General features: G+C 48.1%; 1 protein-coding gene across 2 annotated transcripts in view; it reads right to left on the reverse strand.

The window, feature by feature from the left end:
• The window catches only part of RELN (reelin), a 284,024-nt gene extending 282,169 nt beyond the window's left edge, over positions 1-1,855 (reverse strand). For both annotated transcript variants that reach the window (XM_074538845.1, XM_074538846.1), the window contains exon 1: positions 1,345-1,855. In XM_074538845.1, coding sequence (XP_074394946.1) covers positions 1,345-1,573 — 229 coding nt within the window. In that variant the 5' untranslated portion in view covers positions 1,574-1,855. The remainder of the gene's footprint in view (positions 1-1,344) is intronic.
• Positions 1,856-23,029: the final 21,174 nt, after the last annotated feature.

A 23,029-nucleotide genomic window follows, 5' to 3' on the forward strand; every position in this document is an offset into this window, starting at 1 on the left:
TGTGTATTATGGGCAGTAAGATCTAAGGTTCTAAGGAAAAAAATTATCTGGTGAAGTCATAAAACTTACGTATGTGGGTTTTCAGAAAGGTCAGTAGTATTTCAAAATCAAAAGTTTCTTATGAATCTGGCAAAACTGTACTGTTAAAGCTTACACATAGACAAAAACGGCAGGATGCCTTATACTGTGTGAGAATGAGTATTTGATGTGTTTGGGGTTTATGTCTTTACAGTAACAATTTCAATTAGAATTTTCACATAACTCAACTATTCAATATTTTACCTGAAACTTAAATTTTGAGCTGGAACATAATAAAGTCAGAAGTTTAATTCCATCTTTCGCCAGGGACTGTCACACAGTATCTGCTTTTGAGCAATGTGTTTGAAATAAACCTTCATTGTCATTTCCTCTGAATTCCAATTGCCTGCTGCAGAATTAGTTGTTACTATTCTGTAGCATTGCAAACTCCAAACAAACACAAAGAGAGAAGAAGGATTAGCGAATGTAGCCTTAAGCAGTCTCCCACCGTTGTGAATTAAAAGATGTTTCCCACATGGAAGTTTTCCACACAGAGGAGTGGAGATGCGGCTGTTGCACCGCACGGTGCTGGTTTCCAGGGGCACTCTGCAGCCGAGAGCAGTTTCCCACAGCAGTGTACCTGCCTGCGAGGCCCCACTCAGCCCGGGGCTGTGCCCCTCTGCCAGTACAGCCCCCAAACAGAGACACTACTTGGTGCGCAACTTCGCCTATTCTTTCTTGTTCACTCTCCTCCGCCTGGCCGCTTACGAAAAGCAGGTTTTTTTATTAATTCTGGGCACGACCTTCCATCTCCCAGCTACCTGTGAGTGCCTGACCCCCGGCTGTCGCCCCCGGCCCCTGCAAGGGAGCAACAGGCGGGCGGACTGCGCACACCGCGGTGACACACGGCGGGGACCCGGTGGCAGCGCCAGCTGCGGCACCGCGCGGCGCCCCGGGAGAGCGGGATGCGCTCGGCGCTCCGAATGCCTCAAGTGGGAAAGGGACAGACCGCCAGCAACTTGTGAGGCTCTGGATGCGGCCCAGGCCCGGGCGAGGAGCGGGGACTCGGGATTTCCTCTGCTCCGGCTGCGCCTGGCGGGAGCCGCGCCGGGGCCGGGACCGGGCGCGGGCGGCGGTGCTGGAGCCCGGGGCAGGTGAGCGCGGCCCCGCACGGACGGGAGGGGCGCTCCGCACCGGCGCTGCCCTGGGCACGGCACACGAACCCGCCCAGGGCTCCCGCTCTTCCCTCACCTCCCTCCTCCCCGCGGGACGCCCCGGGACCGCCCGGGACGAGCAGCGCCGAGCGCGGCGGGCGCCACCACCTACCGTGGTACTCCTGGCCAGGCACGTAGGCGGAGGGGTTGCCCGCGATGTGCAGGGCGATCAGCACCTCGCCCTGCTCGCCGTCGCCCTCGAGCTCGCCGTGGTGGGTGCAGAGGAAGAAGAAGGGCGAGAAGCGGGCGCGGGGCGCAGCCGCCCGGCCCGCCGCCAGCAGGGCACCCAGGGCGGCCAGCAGGCAGGGCCAGCCCCCGGGGACGCCCCGCCGCCGCTCCATGCTGCTGCCGCCGGCGCCGCTGGGGCATCCAGGGCACGGCGGGGCCGGCGCCGCTCCGCTCCGCACCGCGCGGGACGGGGCGGGACGGGGCGGACGGGGCGGGCGCTGCCCCCCGGCGCGGCGCTGCGCGGAGCGGAGCTCGGCCAGGGCAGGGGCGGCCCCTCCGCGCCCCGACAAGGCTGCGCCGTGCCCGCCTGCCGCTGCCGGGTGCGGGGCACGGAGCTGGGAGCGCGAGGGCTGGGAATAATTTATTTCCCCCGGTGCCGGGGTGGGAGGGAGGGGAAGGTCCCTCCCCTCCTCCTCCTCCTCCTCCTCCTCCGCCGCCGCCCGCTCCTCCTGCTCCTCGCTCTGCGCGCCGGTGCGCGGTGCTGCCGCCGCGGGCACGGGGCTGCGAGCCCAGCTCTGCTGCCCGCCCTTTGTCTACCGCGGGTCCCTGCCCCTGCCCTGTCCCTGCCCTTCCGTCCACGACCCGGCTTCTGCTCCTGGCTCTGCCCCTGCCCTTTCCTCGGTCTCTGTGCCTGCCCCTGCCCCTGCCCCTGCCCCTGCCCCTGCCCCTGCCCCTGCCCTTGCCCCTGCCCTTGCCCCTGCCCCTGCCCTGTCCCTGTCCCTGCCCTGCCCCTGCCCTTCCGTCCACGACCCGGCTTCTGCTCCTGGCTCTGATCCTGCCCTTGCCTCGGTCTCTGCCCCTGCCCCTGTCCCAGCCCTTACTCCCAACCCTGACACCTGAGCCCCTGATCCTGCTCCCTCCTCGTTTCCTTGTCCCTGTCTCTCAGCCTCAACACAAATGTCTCTGCTTCTGTCCCTTTATCCATCCTTTTGTCCCTCTGCTCTGTCCCCTGTCATTTACCCCTGTCCATGTCCTTGTTCCTCTGTCTCTGCCCCTCTACACCTGCCCCATCCCCTATCTTTTTACCCTTATTCCTCTGTCCCAGTCCCTGTCCCTTTGCCTCAGCTCCAATTCCTGCCCTGCTGCCCCTGGCCATGTCCCAGCCACAGCCTCTGCTGTACCTGCACCCACTGTGGGGAAAAGTGAGATTTTTACTGAAACCTTCTCCACTTCCATTTCAATGTGATGCACATGCATCCCCAGAGGAGGGTTGGGCAGCCCTGCAGGGGGCCAGTGTGTGAGTCCTGGGGAGTGCAGGTCCCTGAGAGTGTGTGCCCAGGCCCTTTATCCCAGCAAGAAGGGCAAACCCAGTGAAGACCAGAAGGGAAATGAGAAACTGGACATAAAACACTGGCAAGTCGAATGATTCATAAAACCATAAATTTTTAACAAAGCAGGACTGACAGAGGGCATCAGGAGATGGGAGCAAATCCACAAGGGTTTAAAGCATCCACCATGCTGCTGCTGGATCCTGCCCAAAGGCCAGAGCCAGCCAGGGTGAGCGGCAGTGACACGATGGAATTGGAAAGGAGAGCCTACCTGCCAGCATTGCTGAAGTGCAAAACTGGCACGGGGCAGGGGCTCCCTCCTGGACTGGTCTCAGTGCCAGAGGGAAAGGTTCCCTCCATGGAGACACAATCCACAGGGATGGCCCCAGCAGCTGCCCCACGTCCATGCAGGCTGCTTCCCTCCCAGCCAGCTGACGGCCAGCCCGTGGTGCAGGGGACACCCTTGCCATCTGCCCAGCCTGCCTCCTCTGCTGGCTCTGCACTGAGCCTCAGTTCACCACCAGCAGCAGAACTTTGCCGTGGTTCCTGTCACACTGGGGTGTGCCTCACTAGGGATGGAGTGAGGTGATGGCCCTGAGGATGTCCCTGAGGATGTCCCTGATCAGCTTGGATGGAGAAATGCGCTGCCTTTGCTGTTAGGACAAAAGTCACCAGTGGTGCACATGCAGGGGATGGAACTCCTGTCCCACCACTGGCTTGGGGTGTCCCTGGGCTCTGCTGTGGAAGCTGGGCCTGACAGCAGCTGGTGAGGAGTCAGTTTGGCTCTGAGGCTTCCTTTTTGGATGGTTTATTTGTTTTTCAACTTTGTGTATTTGTTTGCTTTGCTGGATATTTTTTAACATCTGTGCCTCCTCCATATATTTCAACGCTTGTAAAAGTGACAGACTAATAATATCATTTCCTCATGCCAAAATCTCATGCAGGCAAAAGCTGTGTGGGCTCACTGGTGAATCCACTGCCAGCAGGATGTGTTCTCCCTTGTGCACTCCTGCTTCCCTCCAGCAAGGGCTTGCCAGCAAGGCCAGGCCATGCCAGAGGGGCTTCAGCTGAGCAAACACACCCTAGCCTGTGCCTGCTCTGCCCACAGCCATGCAAATTGGCATTGTGCAGGAGGCTGTGGCCAGCTCTTGTAAAATAAAGAAGTGGAAGGGAAAGGGGGTGATGTGGTCCCACTGCTGTGGCAGGAGGGGATGCCATCCTCCTCTGCCAGGATGCTACTGTACCCGTTTCCAGCAAAGCCTTTTCATTTGTTTTTTCAAGAGCTAATTCCCTAAATAACCTTGGGACCACGGGACTGCTAACCTGCCAACAGATTTTGGGGCTCAGATTAGCATCCCTGGGGTCACTGGGATTTGGATAGAGCCCATGCCGATGAATTTTACACAATTTTCTTTGTTTCCAGCTGCTTAGTATCCAGAGCAGCCAGGACTGTTAGTGCAGCCAGAACATCTCTTTCTTCTAGGAGGTGTGTGTCACTTACCAAAAGGCTCAGTAAAAAAGGTGAAAATGTAACTCCACCTGGAAGCCTTGTGTCTCTTCTTGTTAACCTCTATCCTCCATTTCTTTATGTTATAGCTTCCTCTCTCCTTTCTCCTTTGTTTCTTACACTTTCACGAGATCTCTGACCTCTTCTTCACTGGGCAGAATGGGGAGGCCCCACTATCATGCTCTGTTGGTGGGGAATCCAGCAGCCACCCCAGACCACTAATGTTCAAGGACACAGGGATATTTAAAGGGGCTGTCTGGGACCTCAAACCCCATTTTCTGCACCCTCCAGAAATGATGTAATAGACCTTCAGTTCAGACAAGACACCTGCCTTCTCTGACCCTACACATATAGGTGAAAATATGCTTCCCTAAACTCCCTCACACATTTCAGGCTCATCTTTGCTTGGGAGAGTGATGCTAGTAGTGGCCTTTATTAAAAACCAGGATACTGCAGAACTCACAGACCCCATGACTTTACCATGTCCCTACAAAAGCAGGGAGACGTTTGCTGAGACATTTGCGGGGAGCCAAAGCTGTGACCAAGCCCTGTGCCCTGGGGGGAAGGAAGAAAAAGGAGCTTCCATACTCTGCCAGTCTTTCCCTAAAGGAACATTCATTCCTAGCCCCAGCTCCAGCACAATCTCACTGATACAAGCATGATTTACCCATAAATCACCCCAAATCCTTATTGATGTGAAAGATTTTCCTACATCCTGGAGCACCAGCACCTGCTCAGCCCCTGCCCTGAGCAGCCTCAGCAGGGCTGGGCATGGAGGGAGCCTCCATCAGGCTGTCCCCACGCTCTCACAGGGCCAGCCCTGTCCCAGGGGGGATTTGCATTGCTTCACAGCCCCTCACTGCTCTGAGTAAATACAGTACCTGATTTTTGAAGGCAAGGGGTTTATGAAACCACTTTGGCCAGAATTTTTCATGCCTCTCCCATTGACAGCAAGGCTAAGATATTGTTATTAATAGCATCAAAACAACTCTTTAAGAAGAGTGTCTAAGACCAACCCTCCTGGAATAGGAATAAAAGCTTGTAAAAATCAGAATAATCTTTATTTTTGCTCTTGTCTGATCCAAGATCTTTGTGTAAGTTACAACTACTCCCTGTTAAAGGCAGGGCCCACCTAATACATGCAGGATGGAGGTTACCATGGGCTTTCACCCCCCATGAAATGTGTTTTTTAACACAGAAAACAACGAGGAATAAATTGAGATGAGAACTGAGTCAAGACTGTTGTCTGCAATGGAGAATGCAATAGGTGGAATGTAAATAATTACTTAGGAGGTACAGGCCTCTTTCAAGCATGGGTGGTGGTGGGAAATCACAGCACAGATGGACGTGGCTGCAGTCCATATTAATTTAAGGAAGTGATTATTCAGACAGTAGAGCTGCTCACTTCATTCAGGGAGCGAGCTCACACCCCAAAAGCAGAATTGAGAAACATTAGCAGGCAAGTAGCTGCTTTATTAACATGGCCACAGCAGATAATTCTGAAAGGACATGAGCAGGCTGGGGAGCTGCTAAGTAACATGGAGCAATAAGGGGCTTTCTCCAAGCTCCTTGGGTCTGTGCAAAGGTTTTGGTGGAAGAATGTAGAAAATCACTTTTGTCACTGTCAGCATGTGGAGAGTCCTGATGCAAATCTTGTCCCCTGCTTTCAGCAGCTTTCTGTGAAAAAAATTAAAGAAACTGCCTAGAGTTTCTACATAATCAGCAGCAAATAAGAAAGAGACATGGAGCATCAAATTGCATGTATCATTTATCCATTGTGGTACAGCATGTAACATCTGAAAGCAGGACAGCAAGCGGGGCCACTTTTGGTTTTCTCACACTATAAATTGGACTTTCCAGAGCCAGATTTTTTCCCCCAAGTCTTTATTTTCTATTCATCCATACAAGCACTCAGTGTTGTCTCAGTATGTTTTCACTCTTGACACTCAGATGTGCACACAAATTGCTGAGAGGGATCCCTCCTGCCCATGCAGCAGGTGCGCTGTCAGTCCATCCATGCACATCTCCTGCAGGCTGGAAACCCTTCCTCAGTCATCCCTGGGTGTGTGGGGTTTATCCATAATCCAGTCAAGGAAAGAGACGGGGAGGATGGGTCTGACCATGCTAAAGTAAGATGGGACCCCTCTCTTGTGTCTATCAGTGAAGCTGAAGCTTCAGTGTAAGTAAAGTTTGGCTTCAGCAAAGTGGGAACCTCTGACCTGTGAATGCTGGACAGGAAAGTTAAAAGTAATTAATAGCTAACTGATCTTGCTTTTTCTTCCAAAACAATGTCTTCAGTTCATGCAGCCTCCTTGTTTTCCTCTCCTTTTTATGCAGGGATTTGCCAGAGAGGCCTGGCACTCTGGAGTTGCCTTGGCCATGCCAAATAAGTGTTTGGGATGAATCCCTTTTTTGTGCACAGGACTTGTCACAGTCAGATAATAAAGCAGTCTTGCCTTGCCAGTTTCATGAACTTTGCTCTTAAGCAGAGCCCAAGTCATTTCTAAACAAAGGCCTAAATGTGAAATTATAGGCAACTTCCATGCCTATGTTATTACGAGATCTTCATTTTTTCTGGGGTAGGAACAATAGCAGCTGTTTGGCTGCTCCATTTTCCAGTGGGCTGCTGCAATATGCACCATCTGTAAACTGACATCTCATTATTTCATCTGGAAATAGAGAATTTAACTTTAGACATTTCTCTCTCTCTCTTTTAGTGCATTTCATTCAAATGGGCTTAAACTTGTATTTCTGTATTGCTTATTAACTTTATTGAGGTATGAATATAAAAGAGAATATTAAAAGACTTTTCTTTTTCAGAAAGGCATTACTTTAAAAACACTATTGACGCTATCAAATAGGTGAGCCTAAACCCTTACATTTATTATTGATCTTGTAGCCATTAAAAAGAATACAGGATTTAAAAATAACTCCATACTGGGGAACAAGTATTTAAAACTTTCTATTGTCTGGCTTAATAATAGCATTTAAGGGTGAATACTTTCAAAGAGTAGAAAGTTTTTTGTGTTCAATATCTTATATATTTTATGGGATTTCTTTAGAGATGTAAATCTAGAGATTTAACTCTCTGCTCATGACTAGAAAAGTAGGTAGTGGGTGGGACTCTGAGCTTAAAATTAATCTCGTTATCTATTATGAATAAAAATAAAAATTGCTGAAGACAAATACACAGCATTCATTATGGTTCTTGCTTTTATATTTTCCTAATTTGAATTATGCTTCCCTTAATGTGCTCTTTTGGATGCAATACAGGCACAAGAATATACTTTTGCCTGTTTCTGTTCCATGGTGCTGCTGTGCTCTATTAACACTGGGTGAGGAGCATCCTAAGTATATTTTAGGGGAATTCAGCTGGGGTCTGGTTATTTACAATTCTAACGTTTGACTTTGTTTTGCAAATGTGATTTTGAGTGTACATTAAATACACACAGCTTACATAAGGAGGTATCTCCCACAACCAGGATTCCTGTCCATGACTGCCCTGTCCCACTCTCCACTGGCTGCTCTGCCTTCCCATGAAGAAATGATGGGTATTTAACCATGCTACATCTGCATGCTGAAGTTTCCAAGGCTTTCATTAACTTGCAAATATTTATCGTGGGTAGCCTTTATCTGAAGAATTTTTAAAATGTCAGTGGCCACAAAGGAAACTCTTAGTCCATTTTACAGCCTAATTTATCTCTCCCCTTTGCTATTCTAACTTCAGTAACCCCGGGGACCCAAGGTACACAGGGCTAACAGGCCAGGACAGTTTGAACAGTTTACTTTGTAGGAAAAGTGGGATGTGGAAGTCCATAAAAGATATTTCTTTTGCTTTATTTAATGATCACTAAACTTCAAGAGCCTCAGAAAAGATATTCCTTCTCTTTCATTCAGCAATCTCTAAACTTGCAGAGAGCCGGAAACGCATTTTACTGCAAGTTTATCCTATCTGTATTTAAAATGTATTTGAAACACGCAGTTTGTGTGAGTGCATGCCAGCGGACCTGAGTGTGGAGACACGGGATTCAGCACTTTTATCTACGGCACACAGCTGCAGACTGTGGGACCACGGGCATTTTGCAGGGTGTATTTTGTTTGATGCAGTTCGGGCAGAAGCTGCATGGCCGCTGCATCGGAGCTGTTTAACCCACGCAGGAATGTGGCAATCCCCGAGTGGGGATGAGCGGGGCCGTGCGGGAGAATGGAGCTCCCAGACAGCGCAGGGCGGGACAGACAAACGGACAGACAGACTGATGTCAGAGCTCTCTGGTAACTTATGTGAGAGCCGGTCACAGGGCCACGGCATTCCCAGGTTTGCTCTGCAGCCCACCGACACAGGGGTTAATGCGCTCCCGCCCCCAGCGACTGAGTCGCTGCACTTTGTGCACTGAACTAAATGTCTTTTTATTCTTTTTTTCTTTTTTTTTGTATTGAAAGAGGATGTTGTGAGGTGGGAGTGGGAGCCTGGCCCTGGCTCCCGGCACAAACGCGCTCCCCACAGCGGAGCAGCGGCTGCGGAGCGCCGGGACGGGAACACGGGGTGAGGGATGGGGGCTGTGCGCGGAACAACCGGGGCACAGGGACCGAGTGTGAGTGTGTGAGTGTGTGTGTGAGTGTGTGGGAGTGTTTGAGTGTGTGTGTGTGTGTGTGTGTGTGAGTGTGTGTGAGTGTGTGTGTGTGTGTGTGTGTGTGAGTGTGTGTGTGTGTGTGTGAGTGTTTGAGTGTGTGTGTGTGTGAGTGTGTGTTTGAGTGTGTGTGTGTGTGAGTGAGAGTGTGTGTGAGTGTGTGTGTGTGTGAGTGTGTGAGTGTGTGTGTGAGTGTGTGTGAGTGTGTGTATGTGAGTGTGTGAATGTGTGAGTGTGTGTGAGTGACTGTGTGAGTGTGTGTGTGAGTGCAAGAGTGTGCAAGAGTGTGCAAGTGTGTGCAAGTGTGTGCAAATGTGTATGAGAGAGTGTGTGTAAGTGTGTGAATGTGTGTGAGTTTATGTGAGTGTGTGTGTGAGACTGTGTGTGTAAATGTGTGTGTGAACATGTGTGTGAGTGTGTGTAAGTGAGACTGTGTGTATGAATGTATGTGTGTGCATCAGTGTATGCGAATGTGTGTGTGAGTGTAACTGTGTTTTTGCAAGTGTGTGACAGTGTATGTGAGTGTGTGTGAGTGTGACTGTGAGAATGATTGAGTGTGTGAGCATGTGTTTGTGTGAGTGTGTGTGTTTCTGTGTGTGTGAGCATGTGTGAGAGTCTGAGACTGTGTGTGTGAACATGTGTGAGTGTGAGTGTGAGTGTGAGTGTGAGTGTGTGCTCCCCTGGTGCTCAGCAGTTTCCTTGCCCTGTTCAAGGAGCGCTCGGACATCACGAGCAGCAAGGCTGTCCGGTGGAGGTGACGCTGTGCACCCACCTCTGTGTGAGCTCCAGGAGCCCTTGGAGCCACCCAGGAGCGGGCCCAAGCCTGAGGATAACACACATGGGTGTTGTGGGATGGGTGATGTGAAATGGATGATGCCATGGGAAAACATGGGAACAGAAAACAAACAATGGGTAACTCCTTTCTTTTTCCCAGCACAAATAATTTATTGAAAATATCTCATCAGAGCCTTGCACCCCCAGAACTGCACAGTCAGACTGCTTTTATTTAATTTTATCTGCTTGCAAGTTGTAAAATTAGCTGTTTTTCAGAGCAAGTACTATCCAGGAAATACATAATGACAATAGAACACAAGGCCAACATACAGTGATGATGTGAATGCATAAGAAAGTTGGGAATGGAACTTCCACTTCAGTTTTGAGAACAAGATGACTTTTTCAACTAAAGATTGGTTGGGAAATCAGATTTATAGGTTAATTTAAAATAATCTTAATTCTTATTAGCAGCAAAGCGAAGTATTAAGGTAAGCCAGAATATTATGGAATAAGCAGATATTCTTCATTATTCCAAATCCTCCAGAAGAAGTTTAAATTTCATCACTTATAAGTCAAATATACCTCCCAGCTCCCTTTAAGAAGGTCACTGAGAATCTGCTCAGAGTGATTGTCGATGAAAATATATTGTCTCCTGTAAAGTATAAAAGAGGCCATAGCACTTTTATCCCCAAGAGGAACCATGGTTATACTCCCAAGGAGTGATCCAACCATTGTGACAAAACTGCCAGGCTCCCATCCCTGCCCTGAGCTTCTCTTGGGGAAATCTGTTCCTCCAGTTTTACCGTGGGGCTGTATCAGCGGGCCCAGGACAGGCAGCAGGCTCAGGGTGTGCCTGGTTAGATACGGGGGGCAGTGCTACCCAGCTCCCTTCACAACAATGATATGAACTGGTCTCTGTTGGAGTCTGCTTCCACAACTCTGGAGTGCAGGGGTGCTCCCGACATCCTTGCAGTGCATGGGGAGGGGGATCACAGGGCTCTGCCAGGGACACTGAGCTCCAGATCAGGGCAAAAAACTCTATTGCTCTCTCAGGTAAGAGGTCTCCTCTTATCTGTCTCTTTGATAAGCTGAGCAGCTCAAGCTCTCTAAGTCCAGTGAGCTCCCTGCTCACTCTCCCACACCTTGGCAACCCCTCAAGAAGCATTTCTCAGCATCCCCAGCAGAGGTGGAGCCTCCTGTTCCATGTACAATGCAGGCACAACAGTGTGAAGACACACAATACTCACAAAACTGAACAGGTTCTTGGAGAGCTGCCACTGAGGGGAGGGGATGAACCTGTGAAAGTGGTGTCTTAAAATACACTGCTGGGTCCTTGTGTGTTGACTCATAACAGGTTTAAAGATTTCTGATGGGTGTTAATGGGGCTGGAACAAATCCTAGGATGTACCTGTAGATCCCTGCTTATCCTGACATTTATTCTGTTTTCTCAAAGTTCAACTGAAGCCCCCCCAGGATGTCCCATCCCTCCACAGAGGACCTCGGTAAATCCAGTGCAGCCCCATTGCTCAACTTCTTATATCCACACATGAACTTCTGCCAGTCATAGCAGCTCATTCTAAAATCCATGCTCAGGCTGAGTGCCTCTATGTCCCTACACTCCTGTCCTGCCCCTGGTCCATCAACTGAGCTGTCGAGGTGGCTGCTGTGCTGTGACCTTCCCTCTGAGACACTTGTGTAACTTGGAAGAATTCTCAGGGGTGTGGACTATTTTGTCTCCAAAATTCTTTCTGAAAGGACATGTGACACAAGAGCACATGACACCAGCTGGTGTCCCTAAGGAGAAGGCAGGTGATGTCTCCAAAGTGACCAGGGGAGACTTGGTAACTCACATATTCTCCCCTCTTGCTCTCAGGCAGGGCTGGGGGCACAGCATTGTCTCTGCTGCTTCATGGCCACAACAGCCTTTATCAGCTGTCACAGGGGGCTCAGAGTACTGCTCCTGGCAACACTATCTGGCCAATTTCTTGGCCTTTCTCTTGCTCCCCCTTCTAGTGAGATAAGAGGAAAGGAGTTATCTTTACTAGCTGTACACACAGACTTAATTCCTCACCGCAGATCTGGAAATCCTGTGTTTCCAGGCATGGGTGTCACTCCCACCCTGCTGCAGGTGCAGCTGCAGAAGCAGCCCTGTCCCAGAGCTGCTGGTGGTCTCTGCTCTGTGGCCAGCTCTGCCTGTCCACTCTGCCACCCTCCTCACTGAGAGACCAGCGGCCATCTCACCTGGAGACTCCCAACAGGATTTTACTGCAGAGCCACCACCACCACCACGGTGTCCAAGTGTGAAAGGAGCGCAGCCCCGGTTTGCAGGAGGAGGGGAAAAACTCATCTCAGCCTGCAGCTGCCTTTGCCTTTGCCCTGTTATGGCTGCACATCTGCAGCTCTCCTGCAGCTGAGCACCCATGTCCCACCCAGGGAAGCATTGCCTTGGTGAGGCCAGAGCGGCTGCGTCCACCTGCCAGCAGCCTGGCTCAAAATTAAAGGGTGCTTCTTAAATACTTGAGAAGCCTTGAATGGAAGAAGATGTAAAAATGCAAAGCATAGTATTCGAGGGTTTTTTTCCCTTTGGCAAATGGCCTAGCAAAGTAACAAAAAAGAGACAGAAATGGCAGAAAGTAAACCACCTACTGTTGACTCCTGGAGATAAACCAGAACATTGCTCCAAGAAGCAGAATGCTGCTGTCATTTCTCCTGGAAGTGAAGAGAGCATCGCCCAGCACTGGGGAGGGGGATGAGGGAGAGACAAAGAGAAATGAGTGCTTCAGACAGACCTCTCAAAGGGGAGTCAAGGTAGTGCCTTTAAATGTGTTTGGCAGGGAGCAGAACAAAGCACGATGTCACATATTTAGAAAAATCATCGCTGCAGGAAGTTAATGTGGCTTCAGAGACACTGGAGACATTTAGCAGGTTACAATAGTTTGTTGTGGATCATAATGACTCCCACTCCTGAGGAAAGATCTTCTGGGTATGAGTCATGGGGACTCTGCCTGGCTGTGTTATTCTGTCCCACAGCACCCTATTGTCTATTATATTTTCTTCTCCCCACACCAAAAATGCACAGACTGAATCAGAGGGATTGCAGTTTACTCCTGGTACTCTTTGTACTATTTTCATTCAGTTTTTGCAATTTTATTTCTTTTGAATATAATAGTGAGTTGTAAGCAACATGCATTTGTTTGAGTTAGTATTATTTTGTGCTTACTGAAGCCCAGCCCAATCGCTAATAAAACTAACATGAGGCTCAGATTGTTATGACCTTTAATGTGGGTAACAGCGAGGTTACAATATTGGGTTTCTCTCTCTTTTGAAGATTATTGGCCAACAGAACATAATCCTGGGGAAAAAAGTGCAAAACATGCTTGTGGGCTTTGGCATAGCTGCTTAAACAAGTCCTGCAGTGGCCCCTGCCCTGCCCTGCCCCTGCGCTACTGCTGACAACCCTCTGTTCTCCAAAACAGAGCTGATTCAGCACCTACATCTCTGCTGCTCCACCCTTGTGCCCCAGCTTGAGCTGACTTGGGCAGATATTTTCTGCTGCTGACACCATTAGAGCAGCACTAACCTCTGGCAGGCAGGTGGGAGACAGCTCCATCTTCACCTGCCGTCGCTGTTTGCTTCACTGCCCATGAGCCAAAGCCCTGAGGAGCTGAAGCTCCATTTGCAGCCAAAGCAAGCTGTGGAAAGTCTGCAATTCACCTCTCTCATATTCTTTAGGGATAAAACAACAAAAGCAACAAAAGATTTAATATAGCAATGTGCTGGGGGAGTTAGATTGTGGAAATCACGTATCCAATAACTCAGTGGCCAGTAGCGGGAACTATTGATGGCCTCTTTACTCATCACAGTCAGCTGAATTAAATTTCCTTAACGGCCACTTCCCAGCCACACTCACCACTTTATTTCTTTGTGTTTTCACGCAGTTCACCTACTATGAGGATGTAGCCCATCCACCTTCGTGCTGCTGGGTAGCGGATGCTCCCAGGTGGCAGAGGAATGCTGGATCTCATTCCTGCCCTCAGTTACAGTGACACACATAACAAAACCATTGATGAATTGTATTCTTCCTGCAGGCTACCAGGTCTGTGAAGGATCAAAGTGAAAGTACATCTTCATAACTCCCAGTGCTGAAGGAAAGCCATAAATAAGGGCAATGCTGTGGCTGTGTATAGATTCTGTGCCCAGGGACAAAGCATTTCACAAACGCACTTAAGAAATGTTATTCATATTTTATACAAAGGGGAACTTACAACCCAGACAATAGGTAATATTTTTCCTTCTATGTGCCCAATGTATTGGAACAAAAGCTATTTTGGTAATATCACATTTGGCAGAGCTCTGCAACATGCACTCCAGTGTGCAGCTCCAGAGCTCTTTCCTACTGCAGGTTATGACTCCTCTGAGCAACATTTCTGGGTTCAGCACTAGGACTGGAGGCACATCAATGCTCTTGTATACTGGTATGAACATGTCACAGTAAATTACAAACTGGGTGAATAAGGCATCCAGCCTTTTTATGCCTCTGTGTAGGCTGAAACACTGGGACTGCACAGCCTGAACAGGGCTGGGGTTGCTGGTCCATGACTTGGGGCACACTGCCTTGGCATTTTCACCTCACCTTGGCCTAAACAGCTGCTTGCGAAGCAAGGTGATGGGGAGCATCATCTCTCAAAATGTGTGTGCACCCTTGGGGCTCAGGCCTGTTGGCTTGGGACATGCTCAAAGGACATCATGTGCAACCCAGTGACCAGTGCAGGAAGCTGGAGGCAGTGGGAGAAACTGGAGGGGATGACTTTGTTCTTTGTTTGAAATAATATTTTTCCCACTCTGATTAAACTGCACTGCAGTTCATTAACTATTCAGGTGTTGTCTGCTCTTTACAGAAGGAAATGCAAGATGACAGACTATTTAACAAGTTCATTTTGAGTACAAATTGTGTTTAAGGCAGGAAAAAATATTACCTCATGCAAAACTTGGGTCGGTGTAATTGCAGGTCTGACTGCTTCGAAGATGAAAAACCTCTTTCTTAATTCAAGGCAAATGTAGCAGAAATAATGTTTAGGAGAGAGGTGCAAGCAGGTACACACCAGGGAGTGCAATTTTAATATCCTGAGTACAAGATTTTTTAAGTCTTTGTCTGACCCGCATTAACACACTTTCTTACATTTCATTTGCCACATTCATCTTTGTTGGTTTCTTGTTCCCCTCTGTAATTTGTTTGCCTGTGTTTACTCGTGTTTATCTCTAGCACTGATGCTCTTGGCCCAGTCCATGTCTCCTCAGAGGCCCAGCACTCACCCTCTGAGTGCTGCAGGATGAGGTCCAGTTTAGTTTTCCACAGGCAAATGTCTTGTGATTCCTCCAGAGCCTGCCAACATGGGCACTTCTCCACCACTAGGACCTACACCGTGTGATCCAGCCTCTGGATACCTGCCCTTAAAAATATGTAATGAGACCAGGAGTTGATTCATCAGGAGGCAGAAGGTAACTGCTGACATGCTCTGAAATTCAGGGCTGGTCCACACGTGATGCTGCAGCTGTGCTCTCAGAGCACTCCCAGGTCCAGGGTCTATCCTGACAGCATCTCAGTCCTGCTCCAGGGCACTGTGGACCACCACCAGGCTGGGCCAGGCTTCTGCAGGAGCCAGACACCTCCTGTGAAGTGTTGTGACCTGGCATTTGAATATGGACTGCAGCACTGTGGTGGGCACAAACCCTCTCCTCCGTGCTCTGCAGGCTGGCTCATTCCAAAACAGGAATCTCTGCTCCAGCAATGTACCCCGAGAGGGCAGGACCTGGAAGGGACGTGGGCTGAGGCTTCTGGACACCCTGTGCTGAAACACTTGGGCTTGTGCTTTTACCATCAAGGCTTCTAAGCCTGGGACTCTGCAGAAGGTGGGCACCCTCCTCACCACTGAGTGGAGCTGGCAGAGCTCCAGCTCTGCTGATCTTTTCTGAATCAGACCTCCATCCACATGGGACAGCCAGCAGGATGGGGCTGGGCTCTGGGAGTGAAAGGCACAGCTCAGCCAGGAATTCAAATAACATCAACCACCTGTGACCATCCCAACCTCATCAGTGGCCCCAAAATACCATCGCTACACATGGTTGAACCAAGAGCTGCTGCCCAGGCTGGGTCTTGCCAGTTTGGCCCCTCCATCCTCTACACCCACCTGCCTCCCTGGTTTTGCCTGCTCTTCTGTCAAGCTCTGCAGAGAGGTCCTGAGCACCCCAGAAACTCTTGAAAAGCTGAAAACTTGATGATTAGCTGTAATATTCCTTGTTGTAGTCACTTGATTTTGTGCTGTTTACTGAGTCTCACATACCTCCTGATTCAATGTTTTGTAAATTCAGCTTTCTCCAGCTTCAGCTGATGTGTGGATGCAGACACTCTTGGATGCTATTTATTCCACAAGTGAGAAATGACTTGATAATTTATGGATTGTTAACCCAAAGTTGTACAGGTTTTTACCTCAGGGAGAGAATAAATACATGTCTCATTTCAACACATTTTAGACAATGTGCTCTTTTTTAATGGCTTCCTTTGATTTTACTCCGAAATATGTAGACACTTTCTCCCAGGATTCTCATGTGGAAGCTTCATGCTGTTCTGTCAGGTTGCATATTTTCCCCCTGAATTTCTTAAAGAAGATCTCGCTTATCTGAATTACAAAGATGTTAACGTTGTGTTGTCACTGTGAATATGGAGTTTAGGCAAAGGTTTTATTCTTATTAAGAAATGGAAGAGTTAGAGAATAATTACTGCCTTGTCAATGTGAAACTTATGGATGTTTAATATGAATCAGAACATATTTATTTATTTATAGATGTTGAAATTAGAATATGCTTTAGCCTGCAAGTAAAATAACTTGCACAAACAGCTGGGAAGTGTAGCTGAGATGATGTGCACACACTTTGTACCCTAAAATGAAAATATAGCTGTAATGGATACAGATTGGTGTGTTGGTTGAGGAATTTTTAGGCAATGGCATTTGACATTACAGTTCAAGGATGGAAAAGATTTATTGATCCATGAGTTAAAGAGTGACCCTGGTTTCACCTCTTGTTAGTGCTCTGTAGGTTGCATTTAAAAACTCTACCATAATGAATCCTTAGGCTCCAATAAATGTAAATCTGTCCCTTGATAGATTACAGGGGAGCAAAATTCTGAAGATGCTTAGCTCCACCACCTGTTTAATTTAAAGGATATTTTCATCAGATTAAGACCAGTTTTGTAGGGTTTGTCCATTTTCACTTTCCTGATAATATAATTTATTTTGATCCATAAGGACCTCCCAGGCCAATATTTGTAAACAGTGACTAAGTCACGAGTCAACATCAACACACAAGATGTCAAAGTGGACAGGAAGTTTTATTGTGCCACTGGGCTCAGCTTTGCATTGCTAAGGTAATTATTAAACCTGGGATAAACAGAACTTTGATCCCATGTGTGTTTTTAAACGATGGGTAACAGTTGATTTTGCAGAAATGTCATTTTGAAAAGCCATTCTGTATAGGAATTCATTGTGTCAACATGTAAAGTGTCCAGTGCAAGGCTTAGCAAAGTAAACTAGCCTGTAGCAAAGGTGCTGGCATGGGGTGCTGTGCAAGGAGCTGATTCCCAGCCAAGGGGAGTGTGAAATGTTCATCTTTCAAATGAGAAAGCAATTCACTGACATCTGTGCCACTGATTAGCAATAAAAGGTGACTGTGGCCAGGGAAAGAGTGGATGTGTAAAAAGCTAAAAATGTGCAGTGTAGAAATGCAGCAGGCATCTCTCTCTATTCGAAATTCTGTTTCCATCTTCCCTTTAGTCATGGGAAGATTTGTCTAAGCCTCTTCCCTCTGTGGTCTTCTCCAAGGTCAGCTTCATGCTGGACAAACACTGTCTACTTTCCTTTGCCACATCCCTTCCTGCATGAGAAAGTGCCCAGTGAAAGAGGTGGAAACCTGTGGGATGGGCACTAGCACGTGTCTTAGGCACTGACCCAAAAGCATCTTCTATGACCAGATTAGGGGCTGGAGGTTTGTATCTGTACATATGTGAAGGTAGGGAAATTTGGGGAAAATAAGCAGTTAGGGAAGAAAGAAAATCAAAGAGAAGTGAATTTGGGTGAGTTCAGGTGAATTTCTTACTGCAAATGGGTTAAAAGCACCCAGCATCAGAGGTGTGGATGGGAAGGGAGCCCCCTGCACCAGCCTGTCCCAGGGAAAGCTCGTGCTTGCAGTGTAGTAACATCCCCAGGAGAAAAGTGAATTGTGGAGGAATAGAATGTAAGAGAATAGTTCAGAGGGCAATCTCACACCTGAGGAGTTGCAGCTGTACTAATCACCAAAGATTAGGAACAGGCCTGCCCTTAACAGGCCACAGCTGTGTCCAATAAGGACATGAGTGCTACAAAAGAGTGGGTTAGCTGAGTGAGGAGAGAATTGGAGTCTGTTGGTTGTGCTGTAGAGAGAGTTGGAGTTTGTTGGCTATGCTGTGATGAAGGAGTCAGTGCTGTGAGGAGCTGTCCATGAGAAATCAGTAAGAAGGTATAGAACTTTTGAAATTATAACCTTCTCAGTCACACAGTGAGGCTGTGAAGTACTTCCTTGTGCCCTGGACTGTGGACAGTTATGAGTCCTGTAGATGGCCAAGAAATGCTGACAGGGCAATGAACAGCTGTATCCTGGCAGCAGCTCCTTATTGCTAAGAAAGGACCAAAGCAACTGGGCGTGCATAAATCTGCCCCTGATGAGCAGCACAGTGAGCAGCAGCACTGACACGTTTTCCCTCCCAGTCTGCCTTGCTGCACTGGGTTGCTTGAAGCACAGGAAGGCAAATAGCCAGTCTGAGCACACCTGCAACCCCAGCACATGAAGTCTAAGAGGGATAACCTAATTCGTTCATTTATACTTCTACATAACTGAAGAAATTTTTCCTATGATTTCATCATAGAAATAATTTCCAACAATGTGCCAGAATAAAATTATGTTTTCTCCACTAAAAAAATTTTGTGGAAGTATGTAATTATACAGCTCCTGTATTCGAATTCTAAGATGTACTGCAAAATGGTGTCTTATGACTATGTAAATGTAAAGCCCTAAATATTTCATACTAGTTGTAAAATAACATAGTGTAATCAAAAAGTATGCCATAGCTGGAAAGGATGGGCTAGGCATGAAGATGATGAAAACTCATCTGTTTGCTTGGCACTGTCACTTGGCTGTTACCTGTACACCTTTCCTGAGATCTCTCAGGTAATTTATGGCAGATTTCACTGCTATTCTTTGTTACCCATCCCTGTAGGTGCAGACATTAACATACCCACAAACCATCTTGCTTTCTGCACCTGGAGAGTCTCTCACACGAGAATGCTGTGGGACACAGCTCCAAAGCCTGGAACAGAATTCCCCAAATCAATGCTGAAATACAACCAGTGGCTTGAAATAATCACCAGTGAAGTAAATGCCCTCTTACTCACAGTGATTAAAAAAAAAAATCTGCAGATGGGCAAAAATCTGCAGAGAAAATCTGCAAGCAAATAGCAGGTGAAACCTCAGCTTGCTGGCTAGGCTGCTTCTTTATCACCTCCAGCAAATGGATATCTACAATGGTGTCGTTTATTGTTGATGACTGATAATAGGATTATGTCTCCCACATCCAAGAAGGATGGCATCCCAAATAGCATCGTTTCATGCTGAAGACATTATTATCACATCCTGTCTGTGTGTACTGCTCAACCAGTTATCTGTGCAGGACTCAGTGTAGAGCTCTGAGACTTTATAGGATATTATCATGTTATATGAAATTCAGGCTGCTGCAGCTATAAATCAAGAGGACACCTTGTATGGCGGCTGGTTCTCCTTGAAGCAGCATCTTAAGCAGAAGCTCTGTTCTCTGAAAGATTAGAGTGTGATTTAAAATAAATGTTGCCAATGAATTTGAAGTTCATGAAAAGGACGGGTTTAATAGCCTTAGTGTTGTCTGTTTAGTAGTCTCGTATGTACAGCATGTGGGCAGCATAAGCTTGTCCACAACTCCTGAAGAAGATACTCCAAACATGAGTACACAGTCCTCCTTTTGGAAGACTAAGGGGATAATTAATTCTAAATAGTATTTCTGAACTCCAGAATCTCTATCTATAGCCACTGGCCAAGGGCAAGGATCATCCATGTAGAGGGAAACAGGAGGGGATGTACATATTTAAGGTTTGATTTTGGGGCAGCAGAGCTGATCCTATTGGCTTTTGGCTACCAAAGCACATCCTTCCTTGTTCCTTCTCATCCATCTCTGAGACATGGCAGAAAGCTTTCCAGTTTTTGGCTGAGTTGGTTTTAGGGTCTCAGTGGGGTGAGATCAACTCCAGAACAGGCACAAAGCAAACAGGACTACAGGGCACAGGGCTGAGGGGAGACAGGACCAGACCCACTGACAAGGGGAGACAGCTCTCTGAGTTTGTGGGACTGAGCCCATTTCCTGTGGGAAATGGGGAGGGCTCAGAGATGCTCAGCTGGGGCTTTGCTCTCCAGCCTCACACAGCCCATGAGGATCAGGGGTGCTGAATCTGTGGGTGCCCACACGAGCTGGATTGCCCCAGGCACTGTGTATTTAGTAGCACAGATCTCATTTGAGCCCTTGTGTTCCTCCCCCAGCAGGAGTAAAAGCTACAGTTGTTGGGCACAGGAGGCTGCCTTATCTATGATGAGGAAACTACAGCTGGAAGAGAAACGTCACCCTCAAATTCCATAGAGCTATGAAGTACTGCTAATGCAAAATTTGGACTATTGGCAGCTGAGTACCACAGGGGATAAGCAGAAAGCTTTGCTCAGCTCCACACAGCTGGTCCAAGCTTTTCAACCTGCCCGAGTTAGAGCCTCAGCTGGGGCCATCTCTGCTGGGCTGTTGACTCTGAACATCTGAGCAAATATCTTGTCTCCTTTTGCTGATAGGAGACCACAGTATTCACAGGCCAACTGCACCAGGGCACACAAAGGAGATTGGGGTCAAACATTAAGATATATTTATACAAACTGATCCGTAATTGAGCTGTGAAAAGGTCAATTCCATTTCCAGGGATCAAGATGCAAAGGTGGGCTTTTCTATAATTTACCTCAGGTGGCCTCCTTCAAAACCCACTGGAGTCAGAAAAATTCTTTGGATCTTCACCTCAAACGCAATTAATCCTCAGAATTTAAAAAACTTATAATCACAGATCAAAGCTAAAATTTCAGCAACAATGAACTAATCCTTCTGATAACCAAATACGCTTAGTAGCCAAACCCTGGACTGAACCAGCAGGTCTTCCTACAGACTTTTCATCTGTGCTTTATTTTCCCACAAAGACAAGTGTTAAATTAATGAAGAGACCAACCTTTGCACTCCCCAGGCTTTATATTTCACCTGTGTTTTAAAAAATAATTCTGAGAGGCGAAACAGCAGGCTATGAGTTTGCACTAGATTTATGAACTCTTGTATGCCTCTCTTTGGGACACCCAGAAAAGAAAGGGAATTACTGGATGTACTAGAGAAAATTATGTTAAGGACCTTGTAAGCTAAAAACCAAGCAGTTTATGAGAAAAAGCACTGATGCAGTTTATCATTTAGGATTCACTCAATATACATAGGGAGGAGAAAAGTTCTGTGTACATAGAAGTATTTAATAACAAAGTTCTGTTGGTTACAAGTTAGGGCTTTAAAATGCCCACTAACTATAAAGGCTTGTAATGTTTCAGCACATTATTGCCTCTGAGATGTGTTGCCACTTCATTACACATTTTCAGATTGTTCAAAAGCCTACAATGCTAAAGATGTGCTTTCTTCTGCCTGAAATAATGCTTGAGACTTGAGTGAGGGGGTGAATGTATGGTGTATGCAGCTCATGAATAAAAGATACTCTCAGCTAAGCAACCTAAAATGTTCCTCTCTTAGGGCATTAACTCTATTTACCAGAAAATTTAAAGAATAATTTTTAAAGACTGTTTTTTGAAGAGAAGGAATCCAAGTGCTTGAGTCATATTGGGGATGCTTTAGCAGAGGGGATGGCAGGGCAGGAGCCAGGGAGGACAAGGAGCCTCGCAGTGGCCAGGCCCTGTGCAGAGGAACACAAGGCCCTGTGCATCCTGCTGGCAGACACAGCTCTGAGGGCAGGCACAGGGAAACTCATCCCATGGCAGAAACTGTGCTGAAAATCTGCTTCTACACAGGAGGCTCATGCTCTTACTCTCACACTTGAGAGGAGGTGGTGAGAATGGCCCAGCACTGTAGAACTTTAACTCTCTCTGCTTGTGCCTGGGGTCCCCAGCACTAAATTGAGCTCCTGACTACCCCAGAGTGTCTGAAGGGGTGACACTTCAAGCTGAAGGAGACCTCTCACCCACCCCTGAAGGGCTGGCCCCTAACCCTCAGGGTGTGCTTGAGTCACAGTTGGGGTCCCAGTACAGCTTCATAGGCTGCTTGAGATGTAAAATACCTGGGCATGGACTCCCCAGCCAACAGCCAGCCAGGTGTCTTACAGGATTTACTGGGAAGGCTTTGTGCAGGATCAGAGCAGCAAAGGGTGAAACTGCTCTGCTGAAGAGTAGCTCAGAGACTGGCACCCACACTGTGCTGCTGCACACCCACCCAGAACACCAGGGACAGGCAGGCAAGAAGGGGAAGCTCTGTGAGGAGTGGCTGAGGTCACTGGGTCTGTTCAGCCTGGAGGAGACTGAGGGGAGACCTCACTGCAGTTACAGCTTCCTCATGAGGGGAAGAGGAGGGGCAGACCCTGATCTCTGCTCTGTGGTGACAGTGACAGGACCCACAGGAATGGCCTGAAGTTGTGCTGGGGGAGGTTTAGGCTGGCTAACAGGAAAAAGTTTTTCACCAGAGGGTGGTTGGGCACTGAACAGGCTCCCCAGGGCAGTGGTCACACCTCCAAGCCTGACAGATTTCTAGTGTTTGGACAATGCTCTCAGGCACAGGGTGTGAATGTGCAGGGCTGTGCAGGAAGTTGGACTCAAGGATCCTGATGGGCCCCTTCCAACTCAGCACAGTCTGTGATTCTACAAAGACATCAAGAGGAATATACTACATATGCTGCTACAGGCAGCTCCTGGCAGCACAGCCACTCCACCTACCGCCTACAACAACACAGTCACCCCAGAGACACCAAGACCTCTGGCCACACTGCCCACCTTGGACATGGAGCTCCTGGAGGAGGAGTGAAGGCTGGTATGGAGAAGCCACACAGCTCCAGCCCAGAAACACATGCATGGAGCTGAGCTTCCTCACAAGAACAAGGACTTTGCAAGCCTGAAAATGTTTCAAATAACATGTTGAGAGACTGCCAGTGTGTCTGGCTGACAAGACACTACCAGTGCTCTCCAAGTCCCTTTTCAGTGGCACAGAAG

The sequence above is a fragment of the Zonotrichia albicollis genome, chromosome 4, assembly GCF_047830755.1.
Source record: "Zonotrichia albicollis isolate bZonAlb1 chromosome 4, bZonAlb1.hap1, whole genome shotgun sequence".
Classification (NCBI taxonomy): Eukaryota; Metazoa; Chordata; class Aves; order Passeriformes; family Passerellidae; genus Zonotrichia; species Zonotrichia albicollis.